General features: G+C 38.2%; 1 protein-coding gene across 1 annotated transcript in view; it reads right to left on the bottom strand.

Moving 5' to 3' along the window:
* The window catches only part of LOC121313339 (protein Jumonji-like), a 156,445-nt gene that overhangs the window by 75,050 nt on the left and 58,148 nt on the right, over positions 1 to 23,247 (bottom strand). Inside the window, 1 exon segment of the mRNA XM_041245751.1 lies at positions 4,209 to 4,338. Within this exon segment, the coding sequence (XP_041101685.1) occupies positions 4,209 to 4,338 (130 nt within the window).

Here is a 23,247-nt window from a genome sequence, read left to right as displayed (position 1 = left end):
AAGAAAAACTAGTAAAATTTGACAAGTGTTTCAACTGCCCTCATTGAAGACTTTTTACAAAATGTGTTTTCTTGGAGAAGCCCAACGAGGAAGACTCAAATCCTTCCAATAAGCTTGTTTGTCTATTCATATGGTGTGCACTTCAGTGTAAACAAGGTCCCATCTGCTTTAGAGCGAGATTCAAAAACCCTACTTAAATTTTGTGTATGCCCTAATTAAATCTCAAAAGAGCCATTGCCTCCATGGAAACTAAGCCTTTGCAACACTACATCTTAAGTAGGTTTTTGCTATGTTTTTTTTTTTTTTTTTTACCATCATTACCAAATATTTATACAATATATTCTATTTATAAAAATAGGATTTGGAATATGTTGATACTTGAGGCATTCAAAATGTTTCCATGAGTTCTACTATTTTTAGAGCAACAAACACTGCTTCATTGCTACTACAGCAGTTGCTAAGCAGCACAAACTGCACAGCACCAACTAATTGCCCTATATTAAAAAACAACCACCAATTAAAAAAAACCTCAGGATCAACAATAGGCCAGTCAAGGTTTCTAGCAACACAGGAAACAGGGCGCCTTCAAATCATGCCGATAGCAACCAGGTGATCTTCATTACTCAAGCGGGGCATGGTCATATCTTTCGCTGTTCTTGCGTTAATTAAAATCATGTCTTTTCGAATGGCTATTTATACAGATTATTAAATCAAGTCATTTTGGCAATTAACTCAACTCAAACACTGAACATATGGTGTTTTTTATGAAATCACATGACTTGAGCTCAATATTTTTTTTTTATCCCAAGGAAAAATACTACTCAAACAATCAACAAACTAATTAAAATATTATAAACTATTTAAAACATACATAAATAGCATTATGTATGTACACAATGAGCTAATGGATGTAAGACAATTGTATTGTATTTTCTTTGTGCATCAGTATATATAAAGTCACCTAAAAATTGGTAAAGCCTGAAGGGGCCAGCTAGTTAAGAGTCAGTTTAGTTCTTTTCAACCTTTATTTTTCAAGGGCTTGCAAAATACAAAATTACATCTCTCCATTTCACATACTTATTTGACTTCATTTGAATACCACAGTGCCTGTTATTATACAGCAGGATTCACCAGTTTAAGTATTTTCTGACTACACAATGTCAGATGCAATGATTGAGTGGAGCAGACATATCAAAAACCAAAAATTAGGACTGCATCAGATATGACCAAGCACGTGTTTCCTTTGCCACAATTCTCTGCTCATATTTCACCTCCAAGGTCATATTTAAATCCGTTGCTGGTTAAAAAGTAAAGAATAATTTGAAAATGATCGGATTAAAAAGTAGCAAAGCCCCTGCAGGCTGTTGCACAACTGTCCACTAACAATTGAGTGTTCAAGTGTGGATGGTTCAAGGAGAACTAGTTGCCCAATTCAACACTGTTCAACATGTTTTGGAGGGGGCTCACTTAAGGTGTGGGGAGGCATCTGCATCTTATTGTGATTCCCAGAGCCGAATTTCCAGCTCTACATTGCAGACATACTCTTGGACCCTGTAGCAGTAAGCCCATTAGCAGGTGCAATTGGTTTGTCAGCATTGTAACCTACCATGTGACAGAGAGCTTGGTGTACTGACTGAAAAATGGAACAGGATCCCCCCCATTATGGCATCTGCTGCCTGAATTATGCCCAGTAAATGTAAAAACAGCATCAAGATCAAAGGAGCCCACACACTGAAAATATGAAAAATGTCAATACTATGAAAAATGGATCGAGACCAAGCTTTTAGGCATGTTGGATTTCCTCAATTCTTCTGTTCAGATGTACTGATGTTATGTGAATAACAGACATCACTGTATCTCTTCATTTCAGTGTGTATTCAGTATTCCACTTGAAATAATTACATTTTACTCCTGTTAATGGGGTTTTGGAAAAAAAATCCAGTTTGGTATGTTGCTAGTGTATAAAAAATTAGCAAGCCTTTCTGGCCTGAGAAAATGAAATTGAGAGATTATATATGTATATATTCAATTCTAACCACATGGCTGGCTGACTGAAAAAAAACAAAAAAAAAAAAAAAAAAAAAAACAAATCTGGCAGCACTGTTCCCATCCAGCCTGACACTAAGCCAATCTGATCCCCGTTTATAAGCCTTGAGAAGCGCTACTTCCCGGATCTCACATGCCACCTCTGAATCTTGGCTCCAGGTGAAACAGGTCTCCCAGTGTTGCCAGACTCTGAAGGTATTAGAAATGGTGCATCTGATGCCTGTGAGCTGAAAGGGAAGAAGCTCTTTCCTGCTGCGCAAGTAATGCAATTTGGAAAACATGCAGGGAGGGAGAGTGAACGAGAGAAATCATGGCTGGGAAAAATGAGTGCCCAATCAATGTGAAATTAAAACCTCCGAGACAAGGGGGGGGGGGGGGGGGGGGGGGGGGGCAGGGGGGGGGGGGGGGGGGGGGGGGGGGGGGGGGGGGGGGGATAGAAAACAGCTTTTGAGAGGACTGCGTCAAAAGGGCACTGTCATTTGTTTATTAATATGCTTGGTGACGTGTAAACTTCTGAAGCCAGAAAAGCAGTGGGATTTGGCAAGTTGTGATCAGTGATTATCTGAAGAGAGTTGGAAAAATTAAGACAGACATGCTCAAGGCAAGGTTTTTGTTTTGTGGCACAACATGTGAAATGCAGACCAATATAAAAGGATTTCAAAACTGGGTACTACAATATAGGTTAGTATAGTTAACTGAAGCCCCAATAATGTTTTTTTGGTTATAACATGCAGGGACATGTTAACTATTTGAGGACTAGTTTGACTGCTACACAGAGATTAACTATATCTGAATCTGTAAATGAGATGTAATTATTGTGTGTACAGTAACTAATACTATAATAAACAAATTGAGCAATGTTATTTATTTGATGCTTCCAAAAAAAGAAAAGCACAAGGCTTGGCGTATTAAAACAACAAAAACGTGCACTCTATACCCGGGGTGCCCAATCCTGGTCCTGGAGGGCTGGTGTCCCTCCTGGTTTTTGTTCCAACTGTACATTAAATTGCTTAATTGGACAAATTAAGCTTCTAATAAGTGCATGATTGGGCCAATTAAGTAATTTAGGGGACACTTTGAACAAAAGCCAGGAGGAGACCGGCCCTCAAGGATCACGATTGGGCACACCTGGTCTATACAGAAGAAATTACAGTAGATTTGTATGACCAATAAGTAAATACTAAATGAATTAAAATCCATGCAAAATGATAAGAGGTCAATTTCATAGCCATGGTAGCAGTGCTGGTGGTACTACCCTGACCTTAAGCCTGGACTGCAAGTTAAAAGGTTACACAACTCCCTGTAGTGATCTCAAACAATTACTTTACCTTCCTGTATCCCATATCGTCCATGTCACGGCACTGTACAACATTCAACATATTCCTGATAGTTTTTCGTCTAAATATTGCAGTGTATCTAGTTCATGCTCCCTCCTACAACAGTGCTGGTGCTCTGGTTTAAAAGGACCAGTAAGTGGCATTCTCTGGGAACAGAAAATCAGCTGTTGCAGGCTGAAGCATGATCTGGATACACAGCAATCCATGAAAGACACAGTTTTACTTCTGGCAAATAATATATGTACAGCCTAGTTGATTTATGACCCATGTGTGATTAAAAAAACGTAAAAAGAGTTGGCAATATGTTTAAAAATAGAAGGCTTCTATAAGGATAACATGGGACACAGCAAAGGTACAGTAAAGTAAACTTTGCAGGGTGTTCTGTAACACAAAATTACTACCATTGGAAAATTCAGGGTCTAATAGTTGGCGCTATTTACAAATATTACAATACATACATATATTGGTAATCAATTGTTAAGTACAAATTTACTACTTCACTGTGACTCACCAGTCCAAATTTGTGTGTTTACTTTTACAAAAACACCCACAAAATGTAACTGCATCTATGAGGTTGTCTTGTTTTTTTTTTTTTTTTTTTTTAAATGCATAAATAGTTTTGCCTTTGTAGAACTCCACTGGCTCACCTCCTGCCACCTGGACAGAAGCCAGACTCTGCTATTTGGAACAACTACAGCCTGACTCTGAAATAATCAAAAAGCACACAACAAAATGTGCCCTATCCCTCCTATCTGTGCCAGCAAGAGGGTGAGAAAAAGCAATCTCAGAAATTGTATCAAAATCACCACACACTTTACTACTCACCATTTGTGTTTTTGGTTCTTCCCCCATCACCCTGCTGCCTCTTCCGTGCATTCTTAAACTCCTTCAGAGACAAGTAAAGGACCTTGCGCACCACTCTCTCCTCTGACCAAGGAATACCATCGCTGTCATCCTGCACAAACAAAAGCAAGGAAAGCATTTGATAAACAGTTAACAGTACACAAACTGTATGTGTAACACAGACTTACTTTTGAAGTTTGTATGCACAGTAGTAAAATTATATTAAATACACAGAAGTATACAAACAGATATAAATCATTTTTGATCTTGCATGTCAACGATATTCTTCATGAAAACAAGCACTTAAGCAGCTTGCCCTATTCTACTCTGCTCTTCATTATAACTATTTCCTGTATCTTGTATTTGATTTTACTCTTATTAGGAATCCAAATTCACTTTTTTTTGTAATTGCTTTTGATCTCACTCTTATTCATCCATCGTATTTACTACATGCTCTTAATGGACTTTACTCATAAGAATATTTTTACTATAAGTTTAGTCTACTCTTAGTCGAATCCGCTCTTAATGTAATGTATTCCTTATTTCTCATTTCAAATAGATCTTATTTTCTACTGATTTTACTCTACTTTATAACTGTTCTCATCTGTAATGTAGTATTCTATAATGTAATATTTTGTAACTAAGTCGTCCTGGATAAGGTCGTCTGCCAAGAAGGAAGTAACAACAACTAAATTGCATGAAAGCTACTGTAGAAAGCATATTTCCAGCAAGTGGAGAACTTTAAACTGAACTTGTACATACAAGTCAAAAAAGTCAACAATATTTAAAGTACTACTGCTGGATGAACGCCCATACATCCATCCAAAATTATTCACCATATCCTTAAACTATTTAATCATGTAGCCTACATTCCAAGATGCATACAAGCTTATTCTCTACAATGAAAAATATCTTTGTGATTAAATTCAGTGTAATATGCAGACTATTCTGGTGATAAAACTAAAATTAATCTTACAGTAACGAGGCGGTTCCTTGTTACCTGAACACTACAAGCGAAAAAACGATACACCGCTAACCCACTTCTACCCTGTGTTCCTCTCACTCGCTCTCCTCTCCTGCGCTATAGCAGCAACATTCTGCAGTGGATTACATGACTGTGGTTATGGGTTTCTCAGTCATTAGCTACTTTTTAACTTGAATTCCTGAAAATGTGCTGTGGCCTAGCAGGAAGACTCAAATTCACTGCCCTGCTGAAACAAAACACAAGGTGTTTTTCTTCCGAACTCCCCTTCGATAGCAAACATGGGTGAATGCTTACAGTAGAGGCCTATACTTTGACTACTCACCAACATGGCTTCCAAATCAGTGATTAGTGGTGTACCGAAGGTTTAGTGTAATCATTAGGGGGGGGGGGGGGGGGGGGGGGGGGGGGGTCCAATGATTGGATAGAAAAATAAAGTTCCTTCAATTCAGAAGATTTAAATTCATGGCTTCCACAACATCAGATTTCAAACTAGAAAGTGGTGTGTCTGGGAACATAAGGTAAATGGCATGTCAGATGTATCCGATCAAGAGGACTAAATTCTAGGGAGGCATTTCCTTCATTTCTGGCCGGTACCTACAATGAGAAAAAGGCACCTGGGCAGGTGTGTAGATAGAGAATGCACAGGTAGCGAGTGGCATGAGAATCTAATGCACACTGAGGGGTGGGATGCTACAGCACTTAAACCAAGCATCCCACCCAGCGCTATTATATTACAGTAACTCATGTCCCAACATGGTGAGAAGGTGGTTAAAAGGCTCATTTTGATAACCTTTGACATAATTTTTCTTCATGTCGTGGATGACTCAAGGGCCTTCCAACAAAATGATTTGTTTAAGTTGATTAACCCCTGTGGGTCCACCTGAACTACATAAAATACTACCACTTTAACAGACAATTTAATCATTTAAGATAACTGTACTGGCTAAATCAAATCCTTGCTTTGGCCAACAATGTAAAACCATCTAGGAAAAGAAAAGTTATCTTAAAAAGGTTTTACTAAAACAAGGAAAACATCCCATACTTTTGCTTGGAAAGGAGAACACAAAAAAAAAAAAAAAAAAAATCTTTTAAAAAATTATACATAACCCACACACGATTCCGGTGCAGTCCAGTGAAGACTCAAAATGTTAAGCTATTAAGCCTCCTTTTTACCTGCAGTCCTAAACCACCATATCCATCCATACCCTAGCCCAGCAGAGCACAAAGACTGGAATTCCAGGTGTGTTGATGTTATTACAAGTTTACCTCAGTCAGAGCAAACAAAAAGTGGTTTAGGTGACTGTTACTTTAGTAGCAAACTCCTACTGTAATGAAATACAGCAGTACTGTATGTGTTTATTGCTTTTCTGCTACAGCACTTCAAATCAATAAGCCATTATACAATGCCAACATGATTACCCGAATTGGCAAGCCTTTTCTTGAAGTCTACTTCTAATAAACCTGAAAGACAAATCTGGCCATGACAGCACCTCAGGCTGCAGGCACTCGAAACATCTATTAACCATACAACAACCTTTCCTTTAAAACACTACCCATATGAGAAGACTGTATTAAGTATTTGTACAGAATGACACACACAAAGATAAATAGAAAATAGGTCTCAATGAAGATATCCTAAAGGTCAATGAGAACCATAAAACTACGAGCAAACTGAACTTATTTCACTCTTACTGTCCAGGTGTCCTTAATTCAAAAGGTCAAAACATTGTATTGGCTCCTGATATTAAGTTAACATAGTTCTCTTTCATAATCTTCACTACAGCAGATGTTTATACATGAAAAATATAAAGTTTATAAATGTGTATGTATTTGAAGTGACCCCAGCTGTCCGGCTATGGATCTGTGACATTCTTGTACAGAATCAATATCCTCCAACCTCTAATTCATACCTACTGTATGTGACTATGCAACTACTCATTTGAAAAGAAAATAGAACACATCCAGGTGCCTGGGAACATGGTGAAATATTAAAGCTTTATAAAACCAAAATGAAAGGAAATTTTAGGTCATGGATCACAAATCTCTTACTGAAAACAATACTCAAAGTCTGTGTGTCTAATAAAGAGCAAGTAAATCTGTAGATTGAGCATGACACTGAATGCATGCTAATACATGTCTATCTTAAGAACATAAGAAAGTTTACAAACGAGAGGAGGCCATTCGGCCCATCTTGCTCGTTTGGTTGTTAGTAGCTTATTGATCCCAAAATCTCATCAAGCAGCTTCTTGAAGGATCCCAGGGTGTCAGCTTCAACAACATTACTGGGGAGTTGATTCCAGACCCTCACAATTCTCTGTGTAAAAAAGTGTCTCCTATTTTCTGTTCTGAATGCCCCTTTTTCTAAACTCCATTTGTGACCCCTGGTCCTTGTTTCTTTTTTCAGGCTGAAAAAGTCCCTTGGGTCGACACTGTCAATACCTTTTAGAATTTTGAATGCTTGAATTAGGTCTTCTTTGTTCAAGACTGAACAGATTCAATTCTTTTAGCCTGTCTGCATATGACATGCCTTTTAAGCCCGGAATAATTCTGGTCGCTCTTCTTTGCACTCTTTCTAGAGCAGCAATATCTTTTTTATAGCGAGGTGACCAGAACTGCACACAATATTCAAGATGAGGTCTTACAAGTGCATTGTACAGTTTTAACATTACTTCCCTTGATTTAAATTCAACACTTTTCACAATGTATCCGAGCATCTTGTTAGCCTTTTTTATAGCTTCCCCACATTGCCTAGATGAAGACATTTCTGAGTCAACAAAAACTCCTAGGTCTTTTTCATAGATTCCTTCTCCAATTTCAATATCTCCCATATGATATTTATAATGTACATTTTTATTTCCTGCATGCAGTACCTTACACTTTTCTCTATTAAATGTCATTTGCCATGTGTCTGCCCAGTTCTGAATCTTGTCTAGATCATTTTGAATGACCTTTGCTGCTGCAACAGTGTTTGCCACTCCTCCTACTTTTGTGTCGTCTGCAAATTTAACAAGTTTGCTTACTATACCAGAATCTAAATCATTAATGTAGATTAGGAATAGCAGAGGACCTAGTACTGATCCCAGTCCTTGGGCGACTGAAGACGTTGGGTTACAGCAGCATGAGTGAAGCACTGAACAGAAGCCTCCAAAGTTTCTCTGTGATTGAGAAGGTTGCCAGTTCCTCAGCAATGGGGCATCTCCAGGTCATGTTACACACACTACAATGCAAAACTACATTTGATAAAAAAATAAAAAATAAAAAAAATATTCCAATTACAGCGTGCCAATTAATTCAGCATTTAAAAAAAAAAAAAAAAATAGTACCTTGCTACTCACAATTCATTCAAATCAAATTTTTTCAAAGTTTCAAAAGGGCACTACTTCAAAAAGCTAATTGTGCTGTTGTAGCAGAGTGTCCCGCCCCTGTGTACATTATTATTGTATTATGATTGGCGAAAAGCCTTCTTTAATTGCATTATTATTGTTTGCGGTGCAGACAAAGTTACCACCATTATTTCTTATGTTTTAAATTCCTCATGAGAATGCGTGACTGTCAGCTACTGATTATCTAACTAGCTGGCAGTCACGCAGACTTAATAAACTTATGTCCAAGGGGTAATAAGATAATGAATAGCTAATTAACTCCTCAGCCATAATTATGAAAGACCTGCAGTGGCTGCACGATGATGAGACTGTTCAGACCGTGGTGAACTGGAGTAGAGTGAGAAGGTAACCTAAAATCATAAAATACAAAACATTTTATGCTAAAGGATGCACCAGCACAATACTTGTTTTGTTCCGTCTGGCCAACGAGCAGTTTTGTTAAAACATTTACTTTTGTTTTAATAAAATTCGGAATCGCCGTTGCGTCTCAGTTTCACTCATCAGGACTTTCGGTTTCTGGTCTGACGTCACCCTACAGTCACCTATCACTGTTGTCCAGTTGGTTTTAAAAGACACCCTGCCAAGATACTTTACAACCTATAGAAAAACACATCTTACACTTAAACTTTTGCAGCCCCCCCCTTCCAATGGCATAAAACTGAGGTTATCTTACATTTCAACAAGGGCTTCTAGTGAAGTAATCAGAAGATCTACTGTAAATTTATTGTACAAAAAAGCTGTTGCCACCACACAGCTAGTTACAGTAATTGCTGTTTCAGAAAGACAAACTAAGCTACTGCATTAAATCATGTCCTTTGTGACCAGCCAATGACTGCATTACAGTAATGCTCATATTGTTAAGGTTTGTGAATGTTACATTTAATAAAGCCTCCAGAAAGAGACCCAGGGCTCTAGACTGCGGTCACCAATGTAACACAAAAAATGCTGCCACTCCCTTTAAAAACATGTCAATATTTACAAACTCGATAATAACGTTGGGCTCTAAAGAAAAGAAAAAAGCCAGCATGTCACATGATTTAAACTTAAGGAAGAGAAGAGCGGTAACAATCTGACCAAATTCAAATGCCTGGAAGTCCAGGAGGTGCTATATTAATACCAGCAGAATACAATAACCCCAGTTTCATACAACAAACATGTACTACTCGCATTCAAAAAATTTAGAACAAAAAAAAAAAAAAAAAACACTTGGTTTGTGTGTTGCACATAGGTCACACAAAATACCCTGAAAACTTAAAACAAAACTATAATAAAAGTCTGAAATGCAGCAAAAAGGTTAATTTTTTTTTTTTTTTTGAAAAGGAACACAAAAGATTACTGTAGGAAACTGAATAAAAGTTATCTTTGTAAACTCCAATAAACCAATGTTGTCTTTCGCCAGTCAAGTCGTAGGGTGCCTAGATAAAGTTGAGTCAACACAAACAGGTTTTTATTGTCTGTTGTCTTCTTTAGCATCCGCTCAATGTTACATTGAACGGTGACATACTACAGCAGTGCCAGCTGCTGCAATGAAAACCGAGTTTATTCCTCAAACTGACCATTTTAAGAATGGTGACAGCAGAACGCGCAGAAATACTTGACTCTCAGGTAATGCCTTCATCAGTGAAGTTTCTTTATGAAATGCTTCTCTTTTCTGAAAACCATAACTGCTCTGCTCTTCAATGTAAGAAGTATTGTATACATCGTTTTCCCAGTTTGTTCACAGTTCTTGTCATAGGTCATTGTGTCCTATGTAATGTTGTTGAAGCGGACACCCTGGGATCCTTCAAGAAGCTGCTTGATGAGATTCTGTGATCAATAAGCTACTAACAACCAAAATGAGCAAAGTGGGCTGAATGGCCTCCTCTCCTTTGTAAACTTTCTTATTTCATATGTTCTTCTTATTTTACTGGGGGGGGAGGCAAATAATACACCATTGTCTAAACAGGATGACAAGAGAAGGAAGCAGTTTTTTGAAGTGCCCCTTTCATGGGAAAAATGTATTGTGATGCAATAACCTTGGAACATTTCCAAGAGTTTTGCTGGGTCTTCCCCAGAAAGCAGAACCCTCACCTCAACCCCTCCTCCCCTCTCCCTGGCAGGACATGAAACCAGCAGAGTGCAGAGACTGATCACAGTGATGTCTGTCCTGGGACATTAAGTACAGCATGTTTACAAGGCCCTGGTGCCCCAAGGGTCTCACAACTGACACTGGGAGGACAGTGGCAAGGAAGCACACAGCCCAGACGCTTTCTGAAGGATATTAATACAGCAGACCGCAGGGGGGCAAGAGGATAGCCACTCTAGCCTTTTGGAGTTTCAAAGCTCTGCCATTTTCCCCTGTATTACAGTAGTTGCATACAAGTAAATGTTTAACAAGATGCACTTATCAACAGTCTATAATACCAGAGGGCTCAAAAAATAATTCAATACTAAAATGTATGAAAACACAGTACAATAATACAAATTTTAAAAGCTTACTGAATTTTAAAACATAAATAAAACAATTTACAATATGCTAAAATAGGATTGTGGTGTTAGTTTGCCTTCTGTGCATTCCAGTTTACGCTGTAGGAACACTAACACTCTTGTCTATTTAAGTCACGGGCTTCTCTATAAATAGAATCCATGTTTAAATTCCACCAAAAAAAAAAAAATCTAGGCAGGGTGCCAAGCTGATCCTCGACAGTACATGCACAATTTTGATTCTCAGAACACACAATCCCGTCCAAGATGTATAGATCTGTGTGCATAGCAGGCATTCCTATTACAGTACAGTAGATTCTGAATGCACACTGCACTGTATACACACACACACCAGCTGTACAGTTCTGGTCAGGAAATAACATAGCCTTAGCTGCAGCACTAACCTTGTTAGAAAAATATGGATTGAAGTCATACCAGGTTACAGTGGGTTAGTGACTTGCAAGAATTAGTGTTTATAAGGCAAGCAAACAAGCAAGCAAGCTAGCTTTCTTTAAATTGCTTGTAGCCGTTACCCAGTATTTACATTTGTTTTTCAACATTAGGCTTTTCTTGTTTCCCCACATACTGAAGTTTAAAAAGTACAGAAGAACTTTAATTGAGGAAGTTCTTCCTTGTGAAAAGACCAATTCAGAGCCGAGTGATGGTCCGCTTGCAAGGAAAACTAAATGGGACTAAATTAAACCCAGTCCAGCGGCTTTGCAACAAATTAACAGAAATTTCTATTTTTTATATACTTCAAACATAACATCTCTTTTGGAGCAAAGGTACTCTGTTTATTGTATTTAAAAAAAAGTCTTTGAAAGCTCAGCAGAACATGTGAATCCACATAACACGCTGAAGTCAAATTAAACAAAGGCATGTCTAAAATGACAGATTACTGATGTAATTCAAAACCATCAACCGATACATCAAAAAAGTAAAAAGGGACAAACACAGGGAAGGAATGGAAGGTCTGTCGTCATCCCCTACCCCATTCTTTTTTTGTTAGTGTATTTTTTCTTTTTATTGTGCTGTACAACAACAAAGCTGATATTGCTAGCAGGGCCTATCTCCTCTCACAAGGCCCCTCTCAAAGGCAGTTTTTGGCAGACCAGCAGCCTCTGGGCGCACACAGCAGGCCCTCTGCCAGCACCTTCTCCAGTCATCATACTACTAGAGAAGTGTTTACACATGTGCAGATGTTACTGTACTACTGCTGGTCCTACAACCTATGCTGCCCCCAAAAGTAATTTCCTCCCAAAAACCAAGGCCACTGATAACTGCAGCACAACAGTTTGGTTTGTAAACACAAGATAACAATACACTAATAAAATTAAAAATAAACCACACCAGTCAGTCTCAAAGAATTCTAGTTCTGCTAAAATGCAACTGGGAAAATGTATTGCCATAAGCAAGAAGGATTGATGCACGTTAGCAGCTGAACAAAGTTTCATTTTTTATTTTACGGGGCGTGGGGTGTTACTGTAGAAGCACTTCCGCATTTACAAATCTAGGCCTAGCGAATGCTACTGTATTTGGCTTCGGAATCCCTTTGTCATTTTCATTATATGCCCCCATTCTCTGCTCACTGCAGGTACAGTAGTTACACAACGGTTCAATGGAGCCAAGTGTTTGCTGCAGAGAACATGTCAAACTTGTTTGCTTCAACAAACAATCCTGCCTCCTTCCACAGAAGTTAAATTAGCTGGTCAGCGAAAAGTCTACTACTGTATTTAATGTCAAAACATACGGTGGACCAGCATAACTTTCCTAAAAAGCTTTCCTGAACCTGCTTTTAGCCTTACAGTTCACCCACAAGCTACTGATGCCCTAACCTTCAAATCTAGCACTTGAACATGTTATTAAAGTCATACATAAGAGCGTACTACTGCAGCTGCATTCTATTGAAAACCAGAGAACTAGATTAATGTGTATGAACTCTGTGTACAGCAAGACATGGGGTAGCCTTGCGAAAGAATTAAGACCACTAACAAAGTTCTCTATATGACTGCCAGAGATGTGGTTGCAAAGGCAGCCACACAAGCTGCCATGTGACCTCAGCCTATGTTTTTGTTTTTAGCCACAGATCATAAAGCATTTCAGAAAACTAGATTACAAAAGCATTTAATGAGAGGGTGGTAAAACTTGGTGTGTAGCCCCAAGGTGTAATGGGAAGCCAATATCAGGAGTTACCACAGGCAGGTGGAGAGGGTACGGTACAGTCAATAATACAACAGTGTACTGCCTGTCAGATGGCTCCTTAACGTGGTGCCCCCTATAACAACTTTGTAGAGTACTGCCTTATCCAGCTTACTTTTGAGTCGCCCAATATTTACACACAACCAGCTCCAGAAATTAACAGATCCACACCTTCAGTAAATAAGCATTTTCAACTGCTGTTAATAGTTGCTGCAGAGTAGGACAAAAATAAGAGGGAGGCATGACCGGCCACTTATTGTAAAGAAGATACCTGAAAAAAGTGTTTTTCGTGCCTCTCTCTTACTGCCTCCGGAGAAATACTTGGCAGTATATGCATGTAATGTAGCCCTTAGGTGGCTCAATGTAAGCAAACCACTCTGCCCCATCTCTCTTCAGACTTCTCCACGCACTGCAGTCTGGTAGGATATTTTACAGGAGAACACAAAATATCAGAATATCAAAGTCAGCCGACATTAGATCTGATATTCTTGAAAACAGGTAATCCTGTGGCACTGCAGAATTGAAATATCTGGTCTTCATGCATTACTGTAGGAGTCTTCACCACAATACAGGGAGTGTACACACTAATACAATAAGCCTAGTAGCCAACAAAGCTCTGTCCTCTTAGGGATCGGGCAGGAAACACAGAGCAATTTCTCAATTACAACAGAACTTACCTGGATGAAGATGCTGGCTTCCACATGCAGGGTTAGAAACTCACGCTGGCCAGAGGCGAATTATATCTGATGAGGACTAGATGTCTACGTCTCAGTAGTCCTCTGGGCTACATAATGTACACATATACTCTGCCGTTCAGTCTTGCGTTAAAAAAATGCAGGGAAGTCCACTTTCTAATGGGGTGTAGCAATGGTGAATAAACATTCACAAATAATGCTTAGAAAACAGTTACTCTGAACTGAAACCTCCCTTCATCTCACCTGCAATGCCAACCCCACTTAATGACATTTTAGTTTGTGTTCGCCCTCTGCGTGGAATGTGGAGTTGATTGTTTGAATTTACTGAAGCGTGATGCATCTTTTGAAGTAAGAATAAAGTCATTTTATAAAAATGTGGAGATTTAAACTTGGTTATGACCCTGACTGAAGATGTCATTAGCAAAGGGGGCCGGCTGTACTAACGAGGTGAAACAATAGGCCACGTTTTACTAAACATTTTTAAACTAATAAACAAACCATTATCATAATGAACATTATCGTAGTATGTTGCTTAAAACATAACACATTCATAATAAAGTTGAGTTTCTATAAACAGTAACACATTTAAAGCTTGGGACTCGCTGTCTGTAGCTTGGTGGTGTTTACATTATCGTCAGCATATTTTAAGTGATTGGAAGCTGAAATTACTTTAAAAACACACGTTTCCTATACCAATACAGGTGAGCAATAAATCAGTTTGCTTGAAAACCAAGCTTTACATTACTGACAATAGCTGCACAGGCGGGGATTCCATGAGCGCTCTGCGGCTCAAGCACCAATGGGGGAAAACAAGGTCCCGCATAGTGCAAATAAATCACCTGTTCTGTCAATATAGTGTGGATGCTTCACAAGCAGAACTGTTACTGCAGTTTTTAAAAATATAAAATCCATTTATACAAAGTCTCCCAGCATTCTTGAAGAGATCTGCGTTTCCCTCATTTCTTTTGTATTTGTTATGTTCTCATTTGTATCTATAGTAGATTCAGCGTCTGTCAGTTCTGGCACATTCTACTGTACTTATATGCTAATTAAAAAACAGCCACCTAACAATTTCATCCCGAGGGCTACAGTGAAACGTACCGTCTTTAAATTGGGACTTTAGTAAAGACTCCATGTGTATGGGAGTACATTCATTATTGTAGATAGTAATTCATAGCCAGCCAGCATGTTTGTAAAAAAAAAAAAAAAAATAGCATGTGTCAACGGTCACCTTGCCGCTTCATGGTCAGCAAGGTGACACACAGTAAATTTTTTCCTTGTCATCCCGTCTGGGGTACTGTCAGTGTCAGTTTCTCAGCACACAGTACAGTTAGTTGCTCAGTAACGAGGTGCAAACATGCGATTGATCGATCTATACAAAGGTTTGTTAAAAAAATTATTTAAATCTAAAATTTATAACTCTTTAAAATTTATTAGCAAAATAAAATCTAAGCCTATTTTTTAGATTCCAACATAGGCACTTCACATAGGAACTAGCAAGTTAACATCATGAGTACCAAGTTTCAAAAGGCACTTGTCCTTTGGACTGGTACAGGGGTGTTAAACTCAAGGACCGCGGGTCGAATACGGCCCTTGGAGGTACTTTATCCAGCCCCCCGCAAAAGTTAATTCATTATAGTGTAATTTGGCCTGGCCCAGTCTGAGTCTATTGGGTTATCACATGTAAGAACTCCAAATCTCATCAGCCATCAGAAAAGTAGAGGGAAGCTCAGAGCTAAAGAAACAGAAGCCAGTGAGAGAAAGCCAATCACATCTCGTGCTTGGTGCTTAATGTATGTTTTCCGTTAGACACTGTAGCCTACTGGCCGTCAAAAATGATAATATAACTCAAAATGCCCAAGAAAAGAAATCAATAAGGAAGGCAGATTGTTTCAGGAAAGGTGGGAGTTTGTGTATTCTCTCTCTCTCTCTCTCTCTCTCTCTCTCTCTCTATCTCTCTCTCTATATATCTCCCTATATCCTCCTCTCTCTCTCTCTCTATATATCTATATCTCTCTCTATATATCTATATATATATCTTTCTCTCTCTCTCTCTCCTCTCTCCTCTCTCCTCTCCCCTCCCCTCTCAAGCGAGGGGAGAAGAGGGGGTAGGCGAGGAGGGGGGGCCGCCCGAGAGAGGCAGAGAGCTGGTATATATAGGGGCCGCGGGGGAGAGTAGAGAGAGAGAGAGAGAGAGAGAGAGAGAGAGAGCAAGAAAACCCCATGTGCTTGGTATGTAAGGGAAGTATTGCAGTGATGAAATAATTCAAATTTAAGGCGCCACTATGAAACGAAACAAAGAAAAATATGGCGAGTTTGAAGGAAAGCAAAGGCAAGAAAAGCTGGCCGAATTGAAAAGAACCCTTGATTTACAGCAGAACATGTTTTAAAAGGCAAAAAGTGACAGTGATGTGGCAGTAAATGCAAGTTACCTTGTGTCAGAGCTAATCGCAAAGTTGTCAAAGCACTTTTCTGAGGGTGCTTTTGTAAAAGACTGCATGCTTAAAGTCACATAAAATAGTCTGTCCTGGATAAAAGCATGTTTTCCCAATGTCAGTCTTTCAAGAAATACCGTGGCTGAAAGAGTGGATGACCTGGCTACCGATCTTCAAGAGAGCTCACTGAAAAAGCAAGCGATTTCGTAGCCTTTTCTTTTGCTGTTGACGAGAGCACAGATATTACTGATACCGCTGTGTTGATGCAGACTTCTCTATTACCCAAGAGCTTTTGGATGTTGCAGCTATGCACCTCACTACCACAGCAAACAGTATATTTCAACAGCTTGAGAAGTGTGCGAGCAACATGAAATTACAGTGGGAGAAATTAGTTGGATTGACAACAACAGACGGAGTGTCTCCCATGTGTGAAAGCTAAGTTTGATTCTGTCTCGGCTGAGCAGTTTTACCTGTTTCTTCTAGCCACATTCCCACAGCTCCGCATTCAGGCTGGATGCGTCATGTCAATGTTTGGCAGTACGTAGTTCTGGGAATAGCTGTTTTCACTGATGAAGATTAATAAATCCGCTCAAAGATCTCGCCTGAATGACAAGCATCTACACGCCGTGCTAAAGATAGTTTCAGCACAAAACATGACTCCCGATATTGACTAGCTTGTCTCGCCAAAAAGGTGCCAGATTTCTTCAGTAAATGAGAACACACAGGGCTGCAACTAGGTTAAGGCAGATAACGTGCGTTTTAAATTAACAAGTCATTTATAAAATACACGTGTATGTATTAAAAGTTGTGCATATAAACATGCATTTTCTATATCACCCATTAAAATGCATGTGTATGCGTAAAAGGTGGGCATTTTGTGGCCCGCGAATCAAATGTTAAATTAAGATATGACCCTTGGTAAAATTGAGTTTGACACCCCTGGACTAGTTTCTAACCCTGACATGTGAGCTCCTATTGACAGTATAGAAATGGAGGCCATGTTACATTTACTCAATCTATTAATTGATAGGCAGGTAAAGAATGCAACTAGTTTCCCTGTTTTCTGAAGGCTTATTGGTTCAACCTGATCCTCCTTTTTAGCAATCCAACTATCAAGTCTACTGTATACTCATGTACAGTATACACATCCTCCAGTATAGGCATGCTGCTTCAGGATTCTAAAGCTGGAATACTACAGTAGTTGCAAGTAGGGTGCAGTACAACGGAAATCCTCTAAACAACAAGAAACAAGGTGCCAAGTTAAGAGTCTCAGAGTTGTCTTTTAATCTTCATCTGAAAGGAGTTACTGTAACAGAGTCTTGATGGCAAGTTGTTACTGTAGCTCCTGTATTATTGAATAATTAATTACTGAACGCATGTTGTTCACTAAAGACTACCACTAGCACAGAGAAACCACGTACTGCACAGATAAGTTTACGAAACAATGTCAGTGTTACAGACAACCACACACCTTCCCTCAGCCTCATTCCTTGAATACATTTAGCAATTCAATAAATATAGTAGCTCGTTCCTCGTAATTTAATACAAAAAGAGCTACAGTACTCTTGAAAACATGCGGTTGCTTGGGGCCTCTTGGTAGCTCAATAAAGGTTTATAGAACAGGGACAAAACAGGGAGAGACAGCCAGTGCAGATGGTGCTGCACACATCTTCTGATATTTTCATGAATTATTTGACACAAAGAATTGGATGAAAAGGCCTAAAACATAAATAAATTGAACAGATTGCAGAACTTCAATGTTGTAAACAAGAAAACAAAGAATATAAAATGTCAAAGGTTTAATAAGCGTAATGTCACGTATATCACATATATATATATATATTTATTTATTTATTTATTTTAACTTTTTAGACTTGTAATTAGGTAGGACCCACTTCTTTCCATGAGGCTTCTGGAAGAAAATCAGGGAGTTTCATCATATTGGCAAGCTCCGGTACATTGCTAATTGACAGAATACAGTTAATCTGGCCGACCAATAAATAAATAAATAAATAAATAAATAAATAAATAAATAAATAAATGAAACCCTGTGCTACTTTGTGGAACATTTGTTGCTCATTCTAACCGACAAAGATCGCTTGCTTACAACATCGGTAACCCTTAATACAATATATAACCACCCATTCCTGAAATACAGTCCTTAAACAGTCTTTAATAAATATGCAGGCCATTTAACAAGTGCAGTGGTTTCTCAAAATTGAAGCAATGACAAACAAAAAAGGGAACAAACCAATTAGGCCTACTGTATATTTAATCAACAGTATATATTTATGTAGTTTGTTTTGAAATTCTTTTGGGAGTCAAGATAGCTTTGCATAATGCCTTCCTCAGTGTCAGTTTCTTAAGGCCTGAGTGTCCGAAGTAATAATGAGTTGCACGATAAATTAGCTCATGACACAACATGAATTGATTATTTTTAAAAAGGCAAGCAGGTTCTAGTCATGCTTGCAAATGTGTTGCCTTTTCACTGTACATCTGCTATAGAATGTCATTCTGTGCGTTTCATAGGATTTGATTTACTGGCCGCGCAACTTTTACATCCACACCTCAAACGCATATTTACTGTTCACGACACTGGCCTGCCAAGACCCGCACCCTCACACTTTTATAATGCATTATTTTTTTTTTTTTTTTTTTTTTTTTTTTTTTTTTTTTTTTTTTTTTTTTTTTTTTTTTTTTTTTTTTTTTTTTTTTTTTTTTTTTTTTTTTTTTTTTTTTTTTTTTTTTTGTTGTTTTTTTTTTTTTTTTTTTTGTTTTTTTTTTTTGTGAGGTTAGTGTAGCTTGTTACGTCAAACTCAGACTCTGCCAGCTGGAGAGGGGGCACAAATTGTCTGCTTGTATGGGAGGAGACAATCGAGCAGTATGACCAGCTCCTCGAGCAAACAACTCAACCAACAAACAACCATGCGGGCCAAGGCAGCTGGAGGAGCCAGCAAGTTTATAAAAACAATAAAAAAGAAAAAAGAAAAATTACACTTGATAGGTATATTTAAAAACAGCAGTCCACTAGTAACAATGTACTGTAGGTCTGCCAACAAATAAAGGTGTTTTGAAAAAAGCAGCTTATTGCTGGCATTACAATATAAAGATTAGAAAAAGTGGGGCGTTATTAGAAAAATATACAATTTTCATAAAATTAAAAATTAAATACAATGTTCAGGACACTTCTCTCCCATCTGTAGTTTCATCTGCTACAACACAGATGCTGTATTCTGCATTTGCTGTAAAACTGCTTGCATGTGCTTCTCATATACCCTGGACAGACAGAGTTGCCTTAGATAGAGCAGGGCTCTTCAACTAGTTTTTTTTTAAATTTAAGGGGACCAGACTGGAAAAAAGTTAGGAGTAAGCAGGCCAGAGTATTTTACTCTGCACATTTTAAACCAATATAGTAAATTTTATATAACTTAATGTTCATATACTGAACAAGACTTACACATTTTACCATATGAATAGTACTTTAATAATAGAACAGTGTGAGAGTTTAACAGAGTATCATTACAAACATTTTAAAATGTATGTGACATATTATTAGTATAACTATTAAGCTTTTGAGCTTCCAGCTACTGTACCCTCTGGATACGTATTTCCAAAAGCTCCTTGTTTGGTTTCAAAATGCCTCTCATATTGTATTCCTTAACTACTGACACACGTTTATTGCACAATAAACACTTTGGCTTTGCGTTCGGTACAGTTGGTAAAATAAGTATTTATTGGTCCGCTTTGTTGAATCTACAATTTTCACCATTTTCTGTTCTATAGCTCTCATCTCTCTCCCAGTACAATATCATTATAGTAACACAAAAAAAAAAAAAAAAAAAAAAAAAAAAACTAAAAAAAAACTAAAAATCACTCTGAATGCATAGTATTATTAAAGGAGTTAATGATAAATTAGAAATAAGTTATAAAACTAAAGGTTTCACCTCAACCACTGTGTCGTTCCCTTGTGTTAAGCAGGTGATGGAGAAACAGATTTGCGATAAGTAAATAAATGAATACATAAATTCATTTTAAAAAAATAAATAAATAAAAAATAAAAATATCTGGGGTTGACTATTGTTTCTTTCAGGTATTTTTCACTTTTCTGTACATGCAACTCCAAAATGATTCCACAGAGTAGAACGCTCACAAAACAGCTAGTTGCTTTTTTAAACAACTCGACTAACACAGCACACAAGCTGTGCCGCAGCAGAGACAGACAATCCATCAGCGTAACACACACAAAATCACCTGTTTTCCTGTTATCCAATGATCCAAATAAAGATACAAAAACATTTTATACAAGCGTCATCGCTGGGCTTCTGGGTAGTGCTGTTTTCAAAGCAATCTATTAATTTTTTATAGGAGAATAACAGCGTTAAAAGACTGCAGTGTTTTTTTGTTTTGTTTTTAAAAAGGTCCAGTTACAAAGCTGCATTCCATTCCCAAAATGCCAATTCCGTTCCCAGTGCCTAATTCTGTGATTGTGGAAAATCAGTAGCCCTACACAACCGACATGTTTGTTCACACATAGCAAGTGCTTTTCTATCAATACAAGAACATACTCCCTGTACCAGTTTCCTTTAAGTACAAAAATTAGAAAGCTTTCAGCATTACATTAAAAATTTACCCCATGATACTCAATAGGTTCATTTATTTATTTAAATCTAGACATGTACAGTAACTTGATGGAATGAAATGTTGTCGACTTGTTTCTCTACTATACTTATGGCATAACACCCCCCCCCCCCCCCCCCCAATAAAAATACACACACAGAGAGACAGACGTGCAAACAAGTATGCACGCACACCAGTAGATTTCATCAGCACAGCCTGCATTTCAATGTGTAAAACAATAAAACGACCATACTGCGAGCTGGGATTACCAAATCACTGCCACAAGGATTGACAGCCTGAATCAGAATAGCTCACTGTTATGTCAACTTGATCCTTAAAATAAAGCCTTTTGTGTCACCCCTATTCTTATAAAAACCCTAGCTGCTTGGCTGGCAGGATTTAAAGCAAAAGCAATCTTGTTAGCCTCTGATCACTTATATTAAAATCACTGGGGAAGACCTTGGTCTTGCTGCTTAAAAGGTCACATTCCAGACCAGGTATGCTACAGTAGTAGAAGCCACATTGTAGGCAGGAGGTCATCTGGAGCTTCAAGTAATAATCTTCCACTAAATATGCAAACATGACTCACACAATACTTAAAGTCACTAGAATAATAATTACAGGCCTCCATAGGGAATATACTGAATTAAAACATGTTGGCTGCCTGTTATGCAAGACCCTGTTTCGCGGACTAGTTCAGTAAAATAAGGGGACAGCAAAACTTTGCAGACAAGCAATGGAGAGGTGACAGAGAAGGGAGTTTATTTTAATTATACAAGCTAATGCTCAGCGTCAAAGCCACCATTGTGTGTCAAGCAAGCACTCGATCAAGAGAATTAATTTTGCACAGATGGTGCAAATATATATTTTTAATTTGGCAAGCAAACAACCGGGTGGCCGATGCAGGGAATTATTATCTGTTGTCATTTTAAAAATAGTCTTCGAGTCACACTGACTTTCCATGTGTTCTGCTTTTGTCCTTAAATGACCCATCTACTTTACAGTACTGAAGAACTCAGTAGACTTCTAGTTCTGCGGCACAGCACAAATTCAAAAAAGCAAAAGAGTCAATCTTAAAGCAAAAAACGTAATCATTCACAGTATGTTGGTAAATGTAGGCCAAGCCTAGTAGACAAACAAAAATGTATTGTACAGACACATTTGTATTGAGACAGCTGAACTATGTGGTCACAAATGTTCTGTCCCTTTAGTTTATTCAGGTTTCAGTGATCACCACTGTCAGATCATACTTACTGTACAGTGTGCTATTTAGACCATAATTACTGCAAATGTCTAGTTTGTTACAATGAAAGCAACATTTGGTTTCAGAACATTTTCTATTTTATCCCCAGGACCACTACAATTGAACAATGTGGAGAACAGGTGTCTGCTGTTTCATGGGTGTACTGTACATTGTTTGTATCCACAAGCAATATTTTGATTCCTACTTCAAAACAGAGGGGTAATTAGGCCAAAACATCTTTGCTCTACTTGAAGAGAACAGTTACTGACAAGTTGTAATGTTGACATCATCTGTCACAAAAATATGCATCTCACAAATCTTTTAGCAAACAATGAATGGAGCACTCACTACAGTATACACTTGTCCCAGCACATGCTTGCTCAGTGGATATGATGATGGCAGGTACAGTTATTAAGAGCTCTGTATATTTTGTATATATAAGTCAGGGAAATGTCTGGCAGAAACATTGGCAAGAAGTTTTTGGCAGCACTCCCTAAAAAGCACATAAAAATAAAAAAAAATCAGCTGCAGGACGACAGACAGGCCTTTAAAAACACTTTGAATACAGGCTTCTACTGGCACTCAAATCACCACCAGTCTAACTGGAGCGTCGAGTAAGCGGGAGCGGGAGAGAGTAATAAGTAAAATACAATGCACTGCAGCCTAAATATATACAGTTGCTTTTATCTGTATACATTTTGCATTTTTTGTGTTTTACACAAATTATAAGCGATAATTACTGCTTTTTGTTGAAAGTATTTTTTCTGTTTTACAGATACTCCGTTCAGGCCTGTCTGCAACTATGTGCTCGGCACACGTACAACAAAAGCAGCTGCTGGGCTCAGCAGCACAGCGCAGGGCCTAGACACTTGATTCAGTCTTTTTGGTGACAGCTTTTTAAGCATCACCACTGCAAAGGCTGTTGGTCCACTCTAAGAAGCAAGTTTAGAGCGGTGGTTGCGTCCTCACCCCTATGGAGATGCACTGCCCAATTGCTCACA

Source organism: Polyodon spathula, chromosome 3 (genome assembly GCF_017654505.1).
Source record: "Polyodon spathula isolate WHYD16114869_AA chromosome 3, ASM1765450v1, whole genome shotgun sequence".
NCBI classification, from domain to species: domain Eukaryota; kingdom Metazoa; phylum Chordata; class Actinopteri; order Acipenseriformes; family Polyodontidae; genus Polyodon; species Polyodon spathula.
The sequence above is the reverse complement of the archived record's forward strand: the minus strand, read 5'-3'. Positions and strand labels throughout refer to the sequence as shown.